This window comes from Bemisia tabaci, chromosome 10, assembly GCF_918797505.1.
Source record: "Bemisia tabaci chromosome 10, PGI_BMITA_v3".
Lineage (NCBI taxonomy): Eukaryota > Metazoa > Arthropoda > Insecta > Hemiptera > Aleyrodidae > Bemisia > Bemisia tabaci.
In genome coordinates, this window is record NC_092802.1 from 1,809,720 (window position 1) to 1,831,456 (window position 21,737).

The 21,737-nt window shown below is 36.7% G+C and overlaps 2 protein-coding genes across 5 annotated transcripts; one reads left to right on the forward strand and one right to left on the reverse strand.

Annotated features, from left to right (window-relative positions):
* Positions 1–591: 591 nt before the first annotated feature.
* On the reverse strand, positions 592–16,137 carry LOC109039205 (uncharacterized). Of its 4 annotated transcripts, none has more exons than XR_011900693.1 (6): positions 9,445–15,798; positions 7,202–7,677; positions 6,277–6,555; positions 4,458–5,120; positions 2,023–3,516; positions 592–1,953 (listed from the first exon to the last, which is right to left on the reverse strand). XR_011900693.1 is itself a non-coding variant. In XM_072305504.1 (6 exons), the coding sequence occupies exons 1-6, from the start codon at positions 15,790–15,792 to the stop codon at positions 3,408–3,410; spliced, it is 3,795 nt and encodes a 1,264-aa protein (XP_072161605.1). In that variant the 5' UTR covers positions 15,793–16,137; the 3' UTR covers positions 592–3,407. The 4 variants fall into 4 exon arrangements, 3 of the variants coding, with proteins under 3 accessions (XP_072161605.1, XP_072161603.1, XP_072161602.1); XM_072305504.1 differs by having other exon boundaries at positions 592–3,516; positions 9,445–11,576; positions 15,657–16,137; XM_072305502.1 differs by having other exon boundaries at positions 592–3,516; positions 9,445–11,582; positions 15,657–16,137.
* A 1,443-nt stretch (positions 16,138–17,580) lies between these two features.
* On the forward strand, positions 17,581–21,101 carry LOC109034699 (uncharacterized). Its single transcript, XM_019047976.2, has 3 exons — positions 17,581–18,082; positions 18,987–19,183; positions 19,702–21,101. Exons 1-3 carry the CDS (start codon positions 17,943–17,945, stop codon positions 20,724–20,726), a joined length of 1,362 nt encoding a protein of 453 aa, XP_018903521.2. The 5' UTR covers positions 17,581–17,942; the 3' UTR covers positions 20,727–21,101.
* Positions 21,102–21,737: the final 636 nt, after the last annotated feature.

Sequence of the window (21,737 nt, forward strand, 5' to 3'; positions counted from 1 at the left end):
AAAGGACCATGCACAGAATACTAAGAGATTCTGCGCCGACTAAATTTTAAGATTGCTTGAAATGATGTTTTTACAATCTTCTGAGCAAGATAAGCTTGCAAAATTGAACTTTCTATGGACTAATCTCGAAGAAATCAGGGCTGAAAAGTGCATGTTTTGGCTATTTATCATGTGTTATCATCCAATGAAGCGGCATCATTGCTGAATTGAGGATGCCAAGCCTTTTGTTTTGAACTGAATTGACGCGCCGTCTTATTTCTCAGGGCGGTGTGAGAAGAGAGAGTGGAGCTCACTCCTCGATTAGCCACATTTTTCCGCTTCCTCAGGCATTTAAAATTGTCAAAAAATGCACTTTTCAGGGATCAGCAAATAGAAAATTAATTTTTAAAACATATCCTTACTTAGGAGATTGTAAGGAACATCATATAAAATTAGCTCAAAATTTAGCTGGCTTCGAATTTTTCATACATTCCGTTTGTGCGTAGTCATTTTTACAAAGAAATTGCTGTAAATTATTCCATTCCGCTCTTGATAGGTAGGGCATACATTTTCATGAGGTGATTACTTTAAAGTAATGATAAGATGGTAAAATAAAATAAAAATACTTTATTACGAATCAAAACAACTGTACAAATAAAAAACAACAGACTGGAAAAATAAAATGAGTCCTAAAAAAATTATAAATAAAGAAACAAGAACATCAAGAAACTTGATAACACTTTGTTCCTGCAGTAGGAAATCGAGAGTAGGAAAATGCTGCTTCCGACAATATTCAAAAGGTTCGCTTTGGAAATGCTTCTGAAGTATAGTATAAATATAAACTCGTGTAAGAAATTTAAATTCGATTAAGATTCGTATTTAAAATTACAGTATAGAAGAAAAATGCTCGATTACTGAAAAACTTGCTACATCGGGGTGAAAATAAAGGAAAAGACTCCAAAAATAAACGTATGCATTTTCGAATTTGAACCATTCGTAAAAATTTGAATTTAAAATTAACTAGGACCGTTACTTGTAAGCATCATTGGAGAGACAGAAATGAAAATGATGTTTATTGATGAATGAAGATATATAAAAGACGTACTGATTAGATAATATCAGACCTTGATGGTGAGAGAACAACAACTTTAGTGTAAAAACAAAACAAGCCAGTGAGTATTGAAAGATAATAAATAACTGAGGTAAGTAGGCTGATTGTGATTGTTCATGTCATAAGATAACTGCCACAAAAACTAGAGACTCGGGGTAAGTACCAAAGCGAGATTAAGAGGGCTGCACGGAAAGATGACTGTTTAAAAAAAAAACCACCAGAAATGGTTTCTCTTGATCCTCGAGGAAAAACATTTGGCAGTGATAATTAGGGTAGTGAATACAGCCTCTGCAGAGACCGACTAAAGTAGAGAAAATCTATGATTGCATGATTGGATTGTTGTAAGAATTCATCAGAGGGGTCAGTATAGGCGCAGAGATAGAATAATTCAACATTATTATTATCTTCACAAAATCCCTCATTCCGTTAGCTGTTAGCCAAATAAGTTTAAGCACTTCTAGACTGTGACAAAAGATTGTCTGATGTCCGTTCAGTGTGGAAATAAAATGCAAGAATCAAAATGGCGGATCTTCTGTCGCAGTTTAAAAGTGCATAAGCATGTTTAGCATGGACTTTTACTAACTAAACCACACAGTTACCGGTAAAATTTGGTTACAGAACTAATGGCACAATTAGGGTGTCGCTGTAAAGCAGCTTTCTCTCTGTAGTCTTCTTTAATTTAAAGCCAGCTAAAAAACGGAAATTTTGGAGTTGGGAGACTGATTATCGAATCAATACTCATGGCAGGAGCAAATGAGATACTAAGTGAATAGAGGGGAAAAATATAAATGCTGAAAGCAATAATGATACGAGAGCTATAAGTGACGATCATTAACTTCCTAAATGATAGGGTTTAAGGAAACCTAAGGGAAAGAGAGATGCCTTTCATATTCTACCTGAAGCTATTAAAAAATGATAGGGTTTAAGGAAACCTAAGGGAAAGAGAGATGCCTTTCATATTCTACCTGAAGCTATTAAACAACGTTTGGGAAGCATGCAGTTAAAGCTGATTTTACATGAATTTTCTTTTTGGATGGAACATAAAAATTAATTTGAAATACAACGAACTGTTCAAGCTCAACAATTTTAACTGCTGAATTGCATGTTTCGGGCAATGTCAGATATTATTGAGACGCAACTTTTCATCTCAAAAGTTGACTTGTCTGACCAAAGAAAAAAAAGGGGGAAAAAAACGACCAACAATGAATATTCCATCAAATGACCACTTTTAAACTGTTGCCTACTGACAAAAGCTGCATATGAGATCATCAAAGTAAGATCAAATGAAAAAATTTCAACCGCCAAGTGCTCCTCAAAATCACGGCAGTTTGTAAACGCAAATGAATTTGAAGAAACAAAACAATACAAAAAAAAAAAAAAAAAAAAAAAAAAAAAATGAGGCTAAAGAACTGGATGCCTGAGTCTTGAGCTCATACAGATATTCAACGAGTATCCACAAGTTAAGAGACATTCGACCTGAAAAATCTTGCTATTGCGCATGAAATTATAGAATCAATAATTCCAAAAATGCATAATGTCTTGTGAAAAGACATAAAGATACATGAAATTTCTTCAATAATAAAAGGTGCTTCACGAAACCTTAGCTACACAGCAAGTTTGACTGAACTTTCTTGGGAGAGTCGATGCGTTCTTTGCAGAGATGAATATTAAATGCGTTCTGGGGAAATTTTGCAATTAAAAGGACTCTTCATTAGACCTTTCAACAACTTCTGCCTTCACTTGTTTCCGGTGCAAATTGAAATAATCTTCCCAAAGTTGTCTTTTAGAAATTCAAAATAAAATGGTCAGGTACTTGAAGATATTAATCTCCATTAATGATGCCATCTCAAAAGTTGGCGGTAACTATATGCAATTAATAATAAAAACAAAACCTACTACACTTTCACCACATGTCATTCTTCAAATTATTATTTTCCCTTGCCTGGACCCCTTCCCTTGCCCTTGGCTAGATGCCTCCTTGTTAGCGGAGAAGTTGAAATTATGATGGTGTAAACCTTAAAGTACTCATTTGACATAGATTAGGTGAGATCAACTACATTTCCAAAACCTTCAACTGCGACAACTCTCGAAAATATGAGGGGTTGATGAAATTCTATTCCGAGACTAAAATCTTCAGAGGAAAGCGAGGGAAAAAGTTGGGATTAAGATTATGAAAATAACTAAACAAAAATTGATTGTGAAAACGACAGGCAAAACCTATCATTCTAGGGGTAAGGAAAGATGAGCGGGCTTCAGATCAGGTGCTTAAATTGTGTCTATCACTTTGCTAGAGTACAAAATACATACCGTAGTTGAGTTAGTTAGGCAGGTGTTTGTACTCACAAGTTTCATCTCTACAGGTGCCTTGTAGATTGAATGGGCAAATTATGCTATCCACGCTATATTTCTCGTCTCTGCCACTGGATCTGTCAACAATGATCCCCAAAAAACAAAATATTTGACAAGAGAAAATGAAGGATGCTTTGAGCATTGATACATACAGTTGCTCACTAAAATTGATTACATCGTATGGAATACTAATATCATAACCACTTACCTTCGAAATCAGAATTTGACTCAATAATAAGGCAAACATTAGATTAAATATAGATATCAAGTTTGCTTTCATGGCAATTCACCACAGAAAATAAGAAATTGAAGACATTACCGAACAAATACTTAATATTGACAGTGAAACTTTCAAACCATGTGTTTCACTTTGCGACATTGCACACTTCCTGTTGTACTTTACTTTTTGAATGGTTAAATACTTGACACCATTTTTTAAACACTTTCACGATTTTCCTACTGTAGGCAAAGAAATTTCTGTGAAAACTTCAAGAAATAATGTTGATATTTTCTCCGTCAGGAAAATAAAATGGGAACGGAGATTTTGAAAAACCGTAAACGATAGTGTTATGATAGTTTCGCCATCAATATGTACGAGGTCTGTTAGATTAGAAACCGGATTTTGGTCATAACTAGTCCACAATGCGTCCGAATCAGGTTTTCTTAAACTTTCCTGATTACTGGAAATATACTTAAGAACGCTATGTTCACAAATTTGAAAAATCTTCATTAGCTTCGTTGGTATGTGGCTTGAAGTAAGGCAACATCATGGGTGTTTCGCGATTTTTATGTTTGACCGAACTTGTCTCTCTTTTTTCGGTCTTGCACTACATTTTTCAACCCAAAAGGATGATTAGAGTTTTGTCTCCGTATCGTAGCCGTACACTCAAGTATTGTTACTGAAAATTATCCTATCCAAAAATGTAGAATCATTGTTAGAATATTCAAGCAGCTAAAGGAAAATTGACATTTTCAGACTTTTTAAGTCGAAAATATACGTCAAAATAGTGCATTTTACCTGCTCAGAGACGAGAGAACCGGAGTGTACTTTGTGAACTTTTGCTGGCACTTAGAAACTCCTTCTTTCTTCGATTCCTCGCACTCCATGACTTCCAACATTGCTAACAACGCTTCTGGCAAAGGCGGGGGACTCGAAATTTGGGGACTCGAGCTTGTTCCAACTCTTTCATTGCTCCTCAATGCGGTACTTTCATTTTCACAAGTGTCACCACTGACATTTCCTGAACTTGGCTCTGGGTTTCCTAAAACTATTTTCTGGCTACTCCCAATCAGGGTTGCCGAGTCGGCTGCGGAGACTTGAACACTACTACTATCACAAGAAGCATTTATCACAGTTTTGGCCTCAACAGCTTTATGACAAGTTATTTCTACGGACACGTCTCCTGGCTGAGAGACATTTGAAGTACTTTTACGATGATCGGAGGAGTCAGCGTTGGTAACCATTATTGTTGGAATTGCAGTGGGATCGAGGGACTTATCTTGGGCACTGCCCTCACTGATACTCTTTAGCGCAGCAGAAACGGTTGTGCTTGACGCATCTGAACTAAAGTTGGCTTTTTTTATTTCAGCGGCAATGGAAGCATTGTTCAGGAGTTCCAATTTCTTCTCTTTCATCAGTTTGAATTTCATAGCCATAGCTGACATGCCTTCATTTGGAGTCCTGAGAATAAAAAAAGAAACAGTGAGTACAGGTAAAGGAAATCATGTTCGGAGATCATAAAATAAAATCCATCCTTCACCACGGTGTCTAGTTTTTCTTCATTCAGGGAAATCCTGATGAAATTCTGATTTTTCCTGATTTTTGACTGCTAAATCCTGATTTCATGATTTTTCAAAATCCTGATTTTTTTTGCGGAGAAAAATTAAAATTTCTGCAAAAGCGTAATTTTTCCTGCTTTTTGAATGACAAATCCTGATTTCATAATTTTTCCAAATCCTGATCAAATACGGATTTTGCGGAGAAAAATTGAAACTTCTGCAAAAGCATATGCGAAAGCAGAACCCTAGAATTAGGTTCTAAGGATTAAAAACAAGTGCGAATCAATGAAAAAATAGCTCGATAAAAAAATCCGATCAGGAGGCTGACTTTTCTCAAACCCTGATTTTACGACCGCTTTTTCTCGAATACTGATGAAATCGGAATTAAATCCTGATTGGCCTCAAATCCTGATAGAAACGGGAAAATCTTGATGCTAGACGCCCTGTTTACCAACATTAGTAACTTGATAAATGCGTTTTTTAGGGGGGTTTTCTTCCATTCCTTGAAATTCTTGCTCGACAAATTTGCTGTATCTGCGCATGGAAGGTTTGACTGGACATAGAAGTAGACTTCGTAGGCAGACTCCTTCATTACAGCCTCAACTTTGAGAGCTCTTTTTGAGTTTCGAAGTTTGTTTCAAAGATAACCAGTTGCACCATCGTGTTTCTCAAAACATTTTACGAAAGAAAAAGTACAAGAATCGCGAATCTCCAAGGCAGGCAAAAGTTCTATTGGAGGCAGCTAATAAAGGCCTCCCAAAAATGGATAAAAAGAAGATGGCAAAAATTGGCTCTTACCAAAATTTTTATCCTTACCCAGGCTCTGTTAAACTGGAAAGATCACTATAAAAGGCTCACTGGCCTCTCATAACATCAATTTCCTGTACAAGTTATTTGTAGCTACCTATCTGGTTAATTGTCTGATCTCTTGTCGTCGGGAGGTACAATTACGACCAAAGTTATTCATTGGTGCAAAGTGGCTGAAGAAAGTGAAGGGGGAGGTTTGAGAGCGTAGCGCTCAAAAAGGACCTTTAATCTAGGAATGCATTAATTCTTACTTGTAATTGGGTCCTAAAATCTGCTTGCCCGCTTTAGCACAGTCCTTCTGCGTTTGAGCGTATTCACCCAAACAAGATGAAACTTTTTGACTTTGCACCTTGTAACACTGCAAACTATCTTTTAAGCTTTTAAACTGAGTCTTGTATTCCGATGTGGCCATTTTTAGTGCCTTTTGAAGCTGAACAATTTTAGCGAACGACTTCGAGCATTTTGATGCATTCTCCTCGCAAGAACTCACACAGCCTTGCATAGAATCCAAATTTGTCAAAAGATTCAGTCTGCAAAATAAGAGAGTAAAATTACAAACTATAGAAGTGATTACAAAATATAAAAAAATCCTCTTTCATCATACAATATGGACGAATATACAGGGTGTTCCAAAAGTCCAGCCCCCCCCTCTCTAACTTTTGAACCGTTCAAAAGTTAGAGAGGGGGGGCTGGACATTTGGAACACCCTGTATGAGACAAATTAGGTCAAATTCACTTAATAAAATTTCATAGGAATATGTTTGTTGGTCTTCTGAAAAAATTAAGGGGCTCGGAGGGCAAAGTACATAAGTGCGGTTTTTGCTGTTTCGAGAAATACTTATTTGAAGTTTTGAGATTACATGGATCCTTCTGGCGGGAGGAAAGCTCAAACTGACTTTGAGAGCTTAAAAATTGGAATTTCAGAGCGAATTTTTCCCAGAATATGCATCAAGAGCAAGTTTACTTGAAATCATTGAAATCTCAACTTTATAAAAATGCACTTATGCGCCACGTCCTCCAAGCCCCCCAATTATGAATTCTTGACTGGTTCCTCTACCAATACATGAATTTTAAGTAGAACAGGCAGTCCTTTATCACAGCTGAACAAACAATTAGAAGAAAGGAAACGAAGGATTAGTTCAGGAAGTTTTTTATAGGTTTCGTAATGAAAATCACCTTGACTTCAGGAGTTTCTTTTCAACGGGTACAAGAACATTTGAGATAAGCATGCTGTTTGCTTTTCCCAGTTTTTCATGGCTACTCGGTGAGTTCGACACATTCTTTGCTTCTTTCAATACAGAGGTAGATTCCGTTTCACTCCCATCCATACTGACAAGAGATGAACTAGAGGTAATTTTTCTAGGACTAGATAAAACAGCCAACTTATCGGCACCGGACGTCTTCACTAATTTTGAAGTTATAGCGGCCGAATTAGTTTTGCGAGTCTGAAATTCAAGCGTATCTCTTCTGGATTTTTCAGTTTGTAAACGACTACTTTTAGTAACTCTATTTTGCCTGTCACTTAAAGCAGTTTTTGAAACTGGAGATTTATCCCTGCCAGTATTATGGATTGATGTGGTGGAACAAGACTCGCCCACCATGCGTTGTGTGGATTCAGTTATTTTTGATGAGCTTTTGGATTTTGGCACCACCTGGAAGAAATGTACGAATTAATACAAAAATAATGGAAAATTGCTTAAAGATACAACATTGTGTACAAAATTACATTTAATTAATTTTCAGAGACAGCTAAAATGGTACAAGAAAGGATTACTATGTTGTAGCATACTGCACAATTTTTCTAACACTTTATCGGCACTATGAACACTTTTTTCTACACAAATTAAAATTTTTTCAAAAACCGATTATACTTTTTTTTAGATGACTTACTTTTTTATTATTCTTTACGCACAATGGCCATTTCGGGCAGGCTGCCCATCTTCAGGAGACTGAACTGGTATGGAAAAGTTAAAAATTCGGCGTGAAGATAGCCACGTCGGCGCGGTTATTATCACGACTCTGGTTCCCTAGATCAGCTAATCTCACTTCAGATTTTATCACTGCATTCTTGTATGATTTGAGCAAGATTGGCGGTGTTGTCAATGTCGTCACATAGCTCTCTAACTGAGTGTTAAGGAGCTCTTTATTTTTATGCCGGTCTATTTCTAATTGTTCAAGTACATTTAATTTTTTGCCTTTATTACACTCAATCAACGTACACATAAAACAGCTTATAATACGGAGCTAAATTCTATAAGAAAACATAGCTGAAAACAATGGCTACAATATGAAGGACATCCTGAAAATAATCAGAAGGAAAGCTGAAAAGAAAAAAGAAAAACTCCTATTTGGCGGGAAAACGGTAAACGATCTAGCTTGGATTTCAATCCCTTTCATTACTTAATAACCTGTCAGATAAAATAAAAAGGTTCACCAAGAACAAATTGCAGACAACATACAGCAATCCAAAAAATCTAGGTAACCTACTTATCAATGCAGGTGAAAAAATAGACCCACTTAAAAAAGTGGCGGCTACAAGATTGTTTGTGAATGTGGAAAAATGTACATACATGGGTCAAACAGGACATACAGTACAAATAAGATTTCCAGAACATAAAAATAATGCAAATAATAAAAGGAAAAATCATTCCTCAATATCAGACCATCTGAAGGACTCTAATTGCAACCCAGTTAAGTGCAAAGTAAACCTAATTAGAGAGTGTAATGAAGGCAAAAAATTAAATTTACTTGAACAATTAGAAATAGACCAGCATACAAATGAAGAGCTCCTTAACACTCAATTGGATAGCTATGTGACAACATTGACAACACCGCCAATCTTGCTCAAATCATACAAGAATGCAGTGATAGAATCTGAAGTGAGTTTAGCTGATCGAGGGAACCAGAGTCATGATAATAACTGTGCAGATGCGGCTATCTTCACGCCGAATTTTTTACTTTTCCATACCAGTTCAGTCACTTGAAGATGGGCAGCCTGCCCAAAATGGCCATTGTGCGTAAAGAATAATAAAAAAGTAAGTCATCTAAGTATGATCGGTTTTTGAAAAAATTTTAATTCGTCTACAAAGTAAAGGATTAATCAACATAATTTAAAATTTAGCTATTTCATCATTAGATAAATGTCTCTCTAGATTAACTTAATTAAATCTGGTCAAAAATGTTTATACTCGTGAACTTTTGAATAATTTATCACTATGAAATGAAGAATCAAGCGAAAATGTGAGCGAAAGAGTGAAAAGTACAAATATAATGGAACAGTTTTTTAAAAAATTATTTCTTTTATAAATGATTGTTATCTTTTCTTTCGCTAACCATTTTCAAAGGAACAGTGGGACCAAGCGATAAAGTCAAAAAGCTACAAAGTAAATAATTATTGAAAAATATTAACAGAGGTGTACCATGGGTATTTTCACTGCGTTTCCCGAACTGCTTTCACTGGATCCAGCGCCCTTCTCATGAGGGGCAGTCTTGCACTCTGATTCGTCAGAATCATAATCTGAGTCTTCTGATAGGTGAATAACAAACTTCTCAACAACAGGGATCTTAAAATTGGAAATAGAGCTTAAATGTTTGCTATCTTCTACTTGGCTAGGTGGCTCATAAAAATTATTAAACACGTATTTTGATTGGAAACTATCACAATGTATTAAGCCAGATTTATTGGCGGAATTTTTAAGATTTTGAGCAACTGTCTTTGTTGAGTTAACGGTTCGGTACTTAGAATTAACAATTAATTTAGAAGACTGGCTTGTTTTACTATTACTAGAAATCTTCCCTGGAGATTTAGAAATTAAGGAACTAGATGCTTTGTTGATTAAATTTGACTCAGTTAAAAGGTCATTACTGTTTTCTAACTTCTGTTTTAGTAATTTTGATACTAATAAACTACGCAAGGCTAGTTCATAATTTTCACTCGCTTCTTCGTCCAGTAGACTGTTGTCTATTGTTGCAACTGAAGTTTCTTTCTTCAAATCAGCTTCATCTTGAGGACCATCCATTTCTTTATCTTCTCTTTGCTCGTTGATGATTTCTTCCGCTGGCAGTGGAGACGGAATCCTGTCTATAACACTGGATGTTCTTTGATTTCTTGATATTGCTGCATTGGAAGAACAGCTTTGATCTGAGTCCACACTAGGGGATAATGGAGTATCTACGAAACTTTGGATAGGACCAGAATGAGAGGATAGCATGTCGGGCGAATTATTCTTTTGGCTGACTTCTTTTTCTGAGCTGGACGATGCAATTTTTGTCAAAGAACTTTCTGGTTGTTCGATTTCCCCTTCCATGGGTGATTGAAAGGCACTCTGGTTTTCTCCTGGTTTTGTTTTTCCATACTTCCTTTGCAGCCACGTTTTTAGAGCACTTATTCTCAGTCGCAGTTCTTCTTCTTCCTCACTGTCCGTGTCATTATTTTGTTGTTGCGGTTTCAAGTCCTCCGATTTATCAGACTTTGAGTCAACACTGCTTAAATCTTCGTCTTCACTACAACTCATGGGTATACAGTCGTAGTTTTCCGAGACTAGATCACTCTTATTGGCTAGGGCAGCACGCAGCTCTAATGTTTCTGAGTCTTGAAGGGTATTGTAATCGAACGGAGTAAAAGTCTCAGGTGAATACACATCATTTTGGTCGGATTTATTGTTGTATGATAGGTAAGACTGGGAAAGATTTTTGGGAGCAATGGTGGTATCAAAATCTTTCACTTCGCAAGCCTGGCCACAAATTTCCGATGTTCCATCAATGTGAATAATGGGAGTATGTTTAAGGGGCTCCGAATTACAGAATATTTTGGCAGTTTCGGATAGAGTGCCACTACTGGGAGGTTCCGTTATATTTTGACAGTTGCGGTTATAGGTTGTAATTGGATCACTGGCTGCTACTATATCTGAGCTAGATGCTGAGAGCTTTGTATGATGGACTGACGGTGCTTTGGCATTTTGGTTTGTAACAAAGTCATCAGAGCCACCATCAGTGACATCAGAGAGTGTGGTAGAGAACATAGGACTTTTGACATCATGGTCCACACTTAGGTCAGTGGAGCTAACATCTGATATAAGATTAATTACTTGAGGTTTTTCATTCTTCCCATTTTTTTCCTTTAAAATTACACTCGCAGGGTTGATGTCACCTGCATAGAGCAATTTTGCAAGCAATGGATTTCCCTCAACAGGTACGTGATACTGTTTCGGTTCAACGCATGTTTTCTTTGAGCTACGCCACTCATTACTCAGGCTCTCACATGAGCTGTACTTATTAGAGCTTCTAACAGGCTTTTTCCGTTTTTTTGGTGAGGTTAGAAGATCTATACTACGGTTCCAGTCTTCATAGATTTTGTCTGCTTTTTTTCTCCTGCGATGGTGATGAGATTTGTGCCGTGGTCGGTCGCCTCTGCTCTTCGCGGAATCGGCAAGCCCTGGGATTTGGATGACAAGTTTGGTCCCATCGAAATCAACTTTTTTATTTTCCTTTGATTTGTTAAGTTTTTTCTTGGGGGAAGGACTATGAACAGGAAATAGAAGGATATCGGAACCTGTAACTAAAGATAAGTAAATTAATGCAGTGGAAAAAGTGTAGCACTCTTCAATTGATGCTATTGGGCAGAAAAAGCAGAGAATTAGTCTCACTATGGTTGGTTTCACTGGAATAGTTTTGTCGCTGTAACAGACAACACATTGTTCGGTCATGTACTTTTGGTAGAAATGATAATCACTCGAAATTTTTTGCATTAATCTTCAAAGGGTTTCGTATTATAACGCTTTCTAATGATTTATTGCTCTACTTCTCAATTGGATTACATTTTGCAATAAGGAACCACTATTTCTGGCTCATTTTAGAAACAACATATGTGCCATTAATTTCTCCATGAAGATACTTGCTTTTATGGAAGAGCCAGAGATAGTGGTTCCTTATTGCAAAATGTAATCCAATTAATATTATGTAAATTCCGAAAACGTGCTGTCTATTGCGCGGTAAAAACACTTAAATTTCAAGAAGAAAACTCTTAAAAAACTGTTAAAATATTTGTAGTAGGAAGCCGTTTTTGACTACTTTATAAGTAAAATTTACGAGCGGTATTTACAAGAAAAAAGTGTTTAAAAAACTCTTAAAATAGGTATTAACCGTAATTTTTGAACACGAAAAATGTTCAAAATTTTTTTAAAAAACTCCAGTGATATTTTAAGAGTTTTTATTAACACTTTTCTCCTAAAATTTTACTTCTCGTAAACTCTACTTACAAAATAGCCAAACAGGGTTACCTAATACGAAAATTTTAACAGTTTTTGAGATTATTTTTTTTTTTTTTTTTTTTTTTTTTTTTTTTTTTTAATAGGTCATTGCTACTACGGCTGCTATTAATGAAAATGCTGAGTCAAGTACACTTTAATAGAAAATCGTCACTGATATTTTTCTTCTGGCACTCCATTACAAATTAATTTTATATTCTACATCAGATATGTTGTATCATCAGACAAAAATGAGGGAATCTTTCAAAACTTTTAGTCAATCGGCCCACATTACTTACAATTCCTCAACTAAAGTCATGGTGTCATTTCTTCTTAAATTTTCTCATCTCTTGATTTTTTCTCAATTTTGATGGAAAATTTTCTAATTAAATCCAATCTTTCTCTTGAGATGTACTGAATTTTTGTAAAAATAGAACTATTGATTATTTCATCTTCCCTCTATTTCTAAACACAAAAGGAATGTGGATTGCCAAATTTTAAAGCAAAGTGGTCACAGAATGAAGGGAAAAGAAATTTCAGGTTTATAACAACAATCCCCAAGTGAGATTCTTCATTTTCTCTGAGATTTTTCAGTCCTTGACGAATGTCAGTATTTTCCAGTTCCTGAAGTCCAAGAGGTAATGACTGACATATTAAAATGTAAATTATTTTCTCATGAAATTTTCGAAAAAGAAAAAATATCTCAGAAAGCTCAGTAACAGTCAATCATGACATACATCAGTCATTTAAAGCTATTTTTATCCATTTTCTTATACCTACAAAATAGTTTGAAAAACCTCTAAAGTACTTAATTCTCATACTTACTTTTGAAGAACGTAAAAATGCTCTTCCAAAACTCTTCGGACAAACTCCTTCAAGGTAAGTACACATCGAAATGATAGCTAAAACTTTGTACTGTACATCGAAGTTATCAGAGCTTTATATTCAAGGTTTCTGCACACTTAAAAGTAGGATATACTGTGCTCTGAACATAGCATTTCTCATTTCATAGTTATTCTCTTCAAACTACTAAAAATTGAGCCCTATCATAATATATACTGTCTGAGAACATTTTTCTAAGGGCACCTTCGCACAACGTTAGGAGGAAAGACAGAGAAAATTAAACTTCATGGTCGAACAACAGATACTGAATCTTAATTCCTCAAAAATGCACCTGTAATTTATCGACAGTGAACCTGCAGGAATGCACATCTTTGTTTGCAAGGTTGCAAACTCCCTTTCACACTTCATTTTTAAATAGAAAAATACTCAGCAGCATTTCTTGAAAACTTCAGTGATTTTTCTTCTCTGTGTGAAGAATATTCCAAAAAGAATTTCAAGCCACTATGTTGGATCCTTTTCCTTTGAAAAGATTAAATAAGAGCAGAGATTTAGAAACACCGCAACTAAGATATGCATTTTTGCAGTTTCACCATCAATTTTGGATCTCTGTGAGAGGATTAGAGAAGAGCTATAGCTACTCTTATGCAAGAGCTTGACAACCTCATAACACAGCCTCTCAATTTTCTGCCATCCCTAGTAGCAATGGCTCTTAAAAAAAATTCTACAAAAAGTTGTCCAAAAAAAAAAAATGTAAAAAACTTGTAAATTTTAAGAGTTTGTAAAGTTTAAGTAAAAATACTCTTAAAATACTCGTTTTAGGAAACCCTTTTAGGGAATTCCTTTAAATAAAAAAAAATAGTGTTATTTTTATTAAAAGAAAACATAAAATTTCCGTGAAAAACAATAAACTATATCATCAATTTTTATGGGCTGCAACTTTTCCCTTCATACTTTTCTGTTTACCGCTTGTTTTTCCTTGTTTTTGCCTGCAGGAAGTTGAATTACGCAGGGAAAAAAATACGTAAATTTTATCAATTTTAAGTAAAAAAAGCCCCAAAAAGGGTTTCCTGATACGGATATTTCAAGAGTTTTTTTCACGTCATTTTCAAGTGGTTTTGAATAAATTTTAAGTTCTCTTAAAATTTATGAGTTTTTTTACAACTTTTCTCCAACAGCCACTGCTACTAGGGTTATTCTGATGCAGGAGCTTAACAACCTCATAACACAGCCTCTCAATTTTCTGCCAATTTGCATTTCTGTGGATATTTGTTGAGGGTAGCAGAGACTGGAAGACCTGCCACGTTAAAATTAACTGGGACACTGACTATGAGTCAGTTTGAGAATATCAGATTCCTTAAATAATTTATTGACCAATTATCCTTGAATGTAGCAAGCCCAATTGAGCTGATTGTTACCAAGTTGATTTCGATGAACTAATTCCACAAACACAAATTATCAGTTTGATGCTCTACTTTGACACGCTCCTTTTTTTAATGCCAAGTCTCCAAATTGATTATGCTCATGATAGCTCATTGCGTAATAACTGTCACAGTTGGACTGCGTTTAGCAGAAAGTAACCAAGCCACATCAGCCATTGCCAAAAACCAGGCAATTTAACTTCTCACAAGAGAACTTTTAGGCGAATTCGTTTGAAAATTTTAAGAAATTTTCTTCGCACTTAGCAGGAAATTCACTGAAATCCGCACAATTGTTTCCATGTAAAATATTAAATTGCTCAATTAAATTTGGCAATAGCTGATGTGGCTTACTTCCTTTCTGATTAACACGGTCCAGTTGTAAATGCCTTCTCCAGTCTCTCATTTTTATCATTAAATTAATCCCTCATTATCGCTTTTTCCCCCATTTTAGCGCATTCAGACCACATCTTGAAATCTTTTCTCACACATGGTAAATAGTTCCCATGTAAGGGAAATGGTGCACTTGCAACAAAAAAAAAAATCATTTTCTCGCATGCTGCCAGTGCATCTCCATTATGGCTATCAACCTACAGAGGGTACACCATACTCTCATTTGCATTGGTATTGGTTCAGCGAATGAGTATATCTAATGACACAGCAAAAAATTGCAACCATGGCAATTCAGGATCTCTGTAAAGGCTCCAGCATTTAGCCAGTGGGAGGGAGTTAATTTTGGCGACTAGAGATTGTAAAAACCCACTAGGCGGTCATTTGCCAACATTAATGCGAAGCGCTTTGTCATGTACATTCAATTTACTGATAGGTGGACTGCATTTGGCAATTTGGAACTATAAATTATGGCCCGGTTTAAAAACAACGCATGTGCTATTAGTATCCCTATGCACATAAGTGTTTTTTCAGATGAGTCAGAATTTATAGTTCCAAATTGCAAAATGAAGTCCAGTTGATCTTCCATTTACAGGCTACTCGTTACAGCGAGTCGTTCCATGGAGCAATCTCATGAAATTCAATATTTTGAAGGTGCTATCACACAGCAGCTCATCCCTGCCCTGATAATAATACAAGTTAAAGATACAGACCAAACTCGATTCTAATCAAACATACCAGAATTAACTGAAGAAGGCTTTTCCGTTAGCGGATTGAGTTCTTTGATGTTGAAGATGCTGAGGTCGGAATCTGAGTCATCGATAATTTCACCATCCTCCAAATCAACATCAGAAGCGGAGGAGATTTCTTCCATTATTTCCAGGATGCAAAGTGTCAGGCAGTCATTTGCTAAAGCGAAGGGGAAAATCCTATTTTACCCGAACAAGTTCCAAAAATTTCATGTTCTACACTACAAGGTTAAGTTGAGAGGACGTACGACTTGAGGAGACGAAAAGTTGAGTACCGCGATTTAAGTGTGGAAAAGGTGGCGTGAGTTACGAAATAGAAAAATGTCGGGTGCACACTAGAAACAGAATGAGGAAAAATTGCGCAAAAAGACCGATATTAACGCATATTTTCTCTTCTCCTTGATCTCGTTTAGATGTTTACACTTTTTGTTTAGGATCGACGAATATCACTCAAATTAAGCGATATATCGAAAGCAATGAGGAACGCGAAAGAGGGGAATACTGCATTACCTCCAACGGCATTACCTCCACAAGACTCCCCTGCGATATATCGAATCGATTGTGGCAATGTGACCCAAGAGGGGTTGCGGCCAAAAGCCGACAGAGAGCGCTGAAACTCATACAATGTTGCCAGTCTGTGGTTTATGATGTGTTGCTTGTTAAACGAAATGAAGGCGCGAAACCAATCAGCAAATGCCCGTTCTTCTCAACAAGCCAGTTGTACGGTGGATTAATCGCAATGAAAATTGAAGGCGATACATTGTTCAAAACAAATAGTTTTCTCGACTGACCCCTTTAGTCCACATAACTCTGCCGAAACGACCCCGAACTGTGTTGCTTTTCTTGTGTGAGTCGCTTTGTTGATCTTTAGTTTGATTTTCTCGGACCGATAATGGCCCAGCCCATATATGAAGGATATCAATGAAATGAAGCGACATTTGGACTCTCTTAATAAATGTTCAACGATACTACAGAACATGAATGATCGGATGGAAATGCCGAGATTGTGGCAGTTGGTCGATATCAGTCCGTCGACAGCAAAATATATTCCCCTGCTCTCTGCTCTCATCAGCCGGTAAAAAAACGGTGACGTTACGTCCCCCTGCGGTTTTGGGCGTTGGTCGCAGAGATGTTAAACTTCATGAGTTTTTATCATGACGTGGTCGAACTGGCATGCGATCATGCGATACATCGCATCGATTAAGTCCAAAATCTCTGTAACAGAGGCGTGCGAAGGGGGGCCGCCCCCCCCCCCCAGAATTTGAAATAGTCTCATTTGCCCCCCCCCCCCCCAGAAATTCTGGATGGTGTAAAAACACCTTCTTTGATGCACGAATAACTTGTTAAATGCAACAATTTGAAAGTATTTTAACCTGTAACTGCATAAAATTGGGTAACTTGGTATAAAAATTGTAGGAAGATTAGCGCCACGGATACCTGTAGAGATGCGCTCAAATAGAGTTATTTCAAAAATATTCCCCCTTCCGATGGGGGGGGGGGGGGGGGGAGATAGCGAGTAGTGCGGGAAATGATCGATATTTATCCCCCCCCCCCCTCAAAAAAATAAAAATAATTTCAAAGATCCCGGAAATTCTCATACTAAACTTAATAAATTGAGAATGTCTGTCCTTGAAACTGGATAGTTTCAAAACTTTAATCGGCCGCCATTTTGAAATGATGTTAGACAGATTTGATCTTCCAGTATGCGCAATAAGCCCCTTTTATGCCAATTCTAACCATATGGACCGAAAAAACGATATTTGAAAATGCTGACCCCCCCCCCCCCCCCGCACCGTGACTCATTTGGGCCAGTGGCACACCTTCACAAAAAACGTTGAAACTTCGTCCCGCGTAATTTTTCGCGAAAACGCCAAAAAAAGCATTAAAAAGTTCCAAAAAGCTTTCCTTTAGGTCAAAAAAGCTGAAAGTTGTGACAGCCAATCACAGTGTGACATTCCATGATGACGTAGAGAGGCGATGTTTACATTTGATGTCCATATAACTCAATGTTAAATTAGCGACTTTCATAGATGAAAAATGAATATTATTTGCCTTCCACTTGAACATATATGATTGCCATTCGAAAACTGAATCAACAAATTCGCTGGAAAAAACCTCGTCGGCTCAAAAACTGAATAAAATCTCTATTTCCTCGAGTTGATACAACGCATTCCGAAAGCTAACCTCCAAACCGGACATGCGAAGTGCGAACGCGAACTGTGAGGGTTTTGGTTTTGTGTGAAATTTTTAGTGAAGTTTTTAAATTTCTATAAAAATGCCAATGCCTCAAACAGCAGCAGGCTTCGTCCAAGCCTGCCCTGGAAATCTGCCGGGGCTGGACACTGCCATGCTGATAGAATTTTTTCAGAATCCAATGTTCCAAGAGCCTGAGCTCAGGCATGTGAAAACTATGAGGTAGGTCCGTAAATCTTTTCTCCCCTATTTTATTTGGCTGCTTACGCTTTTGAGGAATCATCTACTTTCTTCAGAATTTTATTGTCATAAGCGGGATTGTAAAACATCCATACTCTATGATTTCAAACTATCAGGCATTATGACTTGGTCGGATCTATTTTGTCAGATCCAAATAAGTCCCTTGAATTTTTTTTGCCACAACCCGGACTTTTGAAACAGACACCCAAGTCTGATGAGCTAACTACTGGGCCACTTCAATAAGCTAAATCAAAAATCAAAGTTTGATTGTCTTGGCAATGTCATGGTCATTTTATTCAGAATGGTTTCCAATGGAAGCATTGCAGTGTTCTTCGACGGGTTTTGATCATCTCCGAATCAGTCTTTGATGATTAGTCAGACACAGTTTATAAAAGGAGCCACAACTATTGCTACCTAATGTGAAGGAGAAACTCTCATATCATGTTTCTCGATTCTTCAGTTTCAAAATCTTTGCTCTCATTTTATTCCTCTCAAAGGAAAGTAAGAATGTTGCTCGAAATTCAATGTATCTCTGCCAAACAGAACTATGTGCATAAATTCATGAGCCCTGAGAGCCGTAGGAATATATGCAATACACGGCTCATCTCATAATGCAAATAGTTCCGATTGACAGAAGTACGTTAAATTAAGGAACTACTCCTGAAAAACATAAAAAATAAATAATATTGACCAAAAATGTAACGATTCTGAATGAGGGGTGGTGCATGACAACCTGATGAAGAGAGGTTGTATACATGAGATCCTCGGAATGTAGTAATAATGTGCTGGTGAAAAATCAGTATCCTATAAACTTACTAATTTCGTAATAATTTTCATTTTTGTTCTTCATATGGCTGCCTTTAAAAATACAATTTATGGCTTTCAGATCAACTCGTGTCTCTTATGGCGATAACGCTGTGGGTTATGTGCAAGTGAAACGCGAGGGTGGGACATGCCATGTAATGGCAAAAATAACACCCGAACATCGCATCAACAGCCCACCATATCAGGTTCATGTAGTTATTGACGAGAAAGAAGAAAAAGTGAAGGAAGCGTATTGTGCTGATTGTGCTGGAAGTGCTGGTAAATATTAAAAGTTCATTCAAACTCATATGTCCTTAACATTTCGTTCTCTTCATTATTTGCTACAATTTCCAATTTTTCGATTGCAATCAGATTGTCTTGTAATGCTGAAGACTATTTGCCATGAATGTTTAGCGGTGAAGATGAAACCATCCTGGAATAGTTTAGAAATGGATGGGAAAGAAAAATTAAAACCAGTTCGCTTCGCTAGTCTGAATAAGCATGGAAGCATAATTTATAAATTTGTGAAGAAGGTTGGAATGTAAGTTTTGGCTTAACTCAAAAATTCAACAACTTTCAAATTGTAAAGGTGAGAGACAAATTTCAAATATTTTTCAATATTTAAATTTTAAAGATATTCAACAAAGCAAATGTAGATAATATGTCCAGTTGTTAAAATGCACATCCTTGTTATGTTACACCTCACAGCAAACAGGGTCAAAGGCCTGATTTCCACCTCTTTGTCCTGAATTAACCTTTCTGTACCAATACTTAGCCTTTGTTTCTTTGTTTCACAGATTGTTGCAAACACGCTGTGGCATTTGTCGCTTGGCTGCACCGCGAGGCCGAAAAGAAATCGGTCACGGATGTCCAAAGCTATTGGCACAAATCAAAACTATCAAGCATTAAGACCTCAACTCCGGAAGATATGAGGTTGGAGAAAATGGTTAAGCAAAAGGTCGCTGCAGTTGTTGACAATGACGCAGCTAATACACAAGAAGAAGCCTTCTATAAAGAGCTTACCAAGGAGCTATGCAAGAATAAATCTTGCTCATCTTTGCTGAAGCAACATTTGAGTGTCAAATTTTCATACGCAATTCACCATTTGTTAATGAAATTTATAGGTTCTGGCTGCAATGTAAATGCTGACGATTTCGTACTTTTTTGTAGCAGCATTATGAAGGAAGATGAGTGTAAGAAGTTGGCGAGACTAACTGCGAGTCAAGCCGATGACTCGCTATGGTTCGATTTTCGTCTCGGTAGGGTCACAGGCTCTAAAGCTCACGAAGCATCGCGATGCAAGACTGATGATGGAGTTACCGTCAATAGTGTGCTGGGAGTCCAGAAATTTAGGGAAACAGAAGCTATGAAACGAGGAAAAGACTTAGAGCCCCTGGTGCGAAAAGCATTTCAAAATCATATAAAGACTCCAATCTCATGCAGCGGTTTTGTAATGAGTGGTAAGCACCCTGTATTTGGAGCCTCACCGGATGGTCTAACGAGGACTCACATCGTTGAAATTAAGTGTCCTGTCAAAATGGAAACATTTAATAAATATTTTAAGGATGTAAATAGCAGTGAGCCAGAGCCAGCCCCTATTCGAGTCGCGCAAATGGACTGGCAAATGAAAATGTGTGGGAAAAGGAAGGGTTATTTCGTTGTTGCCTACCCAAATTTTAAAGAAACGGGTTTATTTAAAGTGGCAGAAGTCACACTAGACAGTGATCGCATCCAAAATACAATGAATGACGCATTGGATTTTTGGAAGAAATTTATTTTCCCAAAGCTTGTGGATAGCATCTTAGGTGTTCGTGTATCATAATAAACTAGATGAGCCGAAAAGATATTTTCAAACCCAACTTTATTTGTTGTTTGTAAATTTTGTACTGCAATGCATACGGATAAATTATTTCGGGTAATGCAGGAACGTGTCCGACTTTGTTCACTTTTCAAAATGACTAACGCAAATTTCACTATGTCTTAACATAATATAATTATTTTTATATTCAATCTACAGTTAAAATGTTTCTTTTAAGTCATTTCATGATTATCTCAGATTAACTTGGTAACTCAATAAACACCAGTTAAAGAGAGGCAGATTATGCAATAGAATACAATGGCTACTCAGCATAATTTGCATTGAAATTCCCTGTTAAAATTGTAAATTGTTAATTAAATAAATTTTTATTTTCCGGAAGTCCTGCCTTACTTTCACTTCTTTCTTGCAAGATGTTACCGAAGGAAGATTTCCTCTCAAATTTTACCTCACAATTTTGAATTATTATCTTTATATTTACCTAAAAAGGGTCTCTTTATGTACTTAGATGTATTCTGTCAACAACCGAAGAAGAGGGACAACGAAGTTGTCTGCTCCTGGCGACTTATTGATTCATTAAAAGGATGTTTTAAGGCACCTGCAGTTCTAAAGTTTGAAACTTGAGGTGCTTGGAGGACAAGGCGCACAAGTGCAGTTTTTGAAGAAATGGAGATTTTCATGATTTCAAGTAAAAATGGTCTTTATGAATACTGTGTGAAAAATTTGCTTTCCGCCTTAAGGATCTATGTGATTTTGAGACTTCAAACTCGTATTCCTCGAAAAAGCAAAAACTGCACATGTGGGCCTTGTCCTCAAAGCCCCTCAATTTTCCTAAGCAATTTTTTTTGAAGGGGGCACAGTATAAATATAACAAATTTCCTAATGAATGATGGTGCATTTCCCCTTCGCTGAGTAGAAAGTGTTTGTTAAATGATGAAAACCAAATAGCCAGGTTTCCTTCTTTCATACCTACTTAATAACAAATATTCATATAAAGGGGAAGGTGATTCAAATAGA

Coding starts and splice junctions, on each gene's coding strand:
- LOC109039205 (XM_072305501.1), bottom strand. CDS start 11,772: ATGCAAAAAATTTCGAGTGATTATCATTTCTACCAAAAGTACATGACC. Junction 5,121..6,276: donor ATTTTAGGACCCAATTACAA/GTAAGAATTAAT, acceptor TTTTATTCTCAG/GACTCCAAATGAAGGCATGT. Junction 3,517..4,457: donor GTTCTCTCGTCTCTGAGCAG/GTAAAATGCACT, acceptor CATTGTTGACAG/ATCCAGTGGCAGAGACGAGA.
- LOC109034699 (XM_019047976.2), top strand. CDS start 17,943: ATGCCAATGCCTCAAACAGCAGCAGGCTTCGTCCAAGCCTGCCCTGGA. Junction 18,083..18,986: donor AGGCATGTGAAAACTATGAG/GTAGGTCCGTAA, acceptor TATGGCTTTCAG/ATCAACTCGTGTCTCTTATG. Junction 19,184..19,701: donor TGATTGTGCTGGAAGTGCTG/GTAAATATTAAA, acceptor TTTGTTTCACAG/ATTGTTGCAAACACGCTGTG.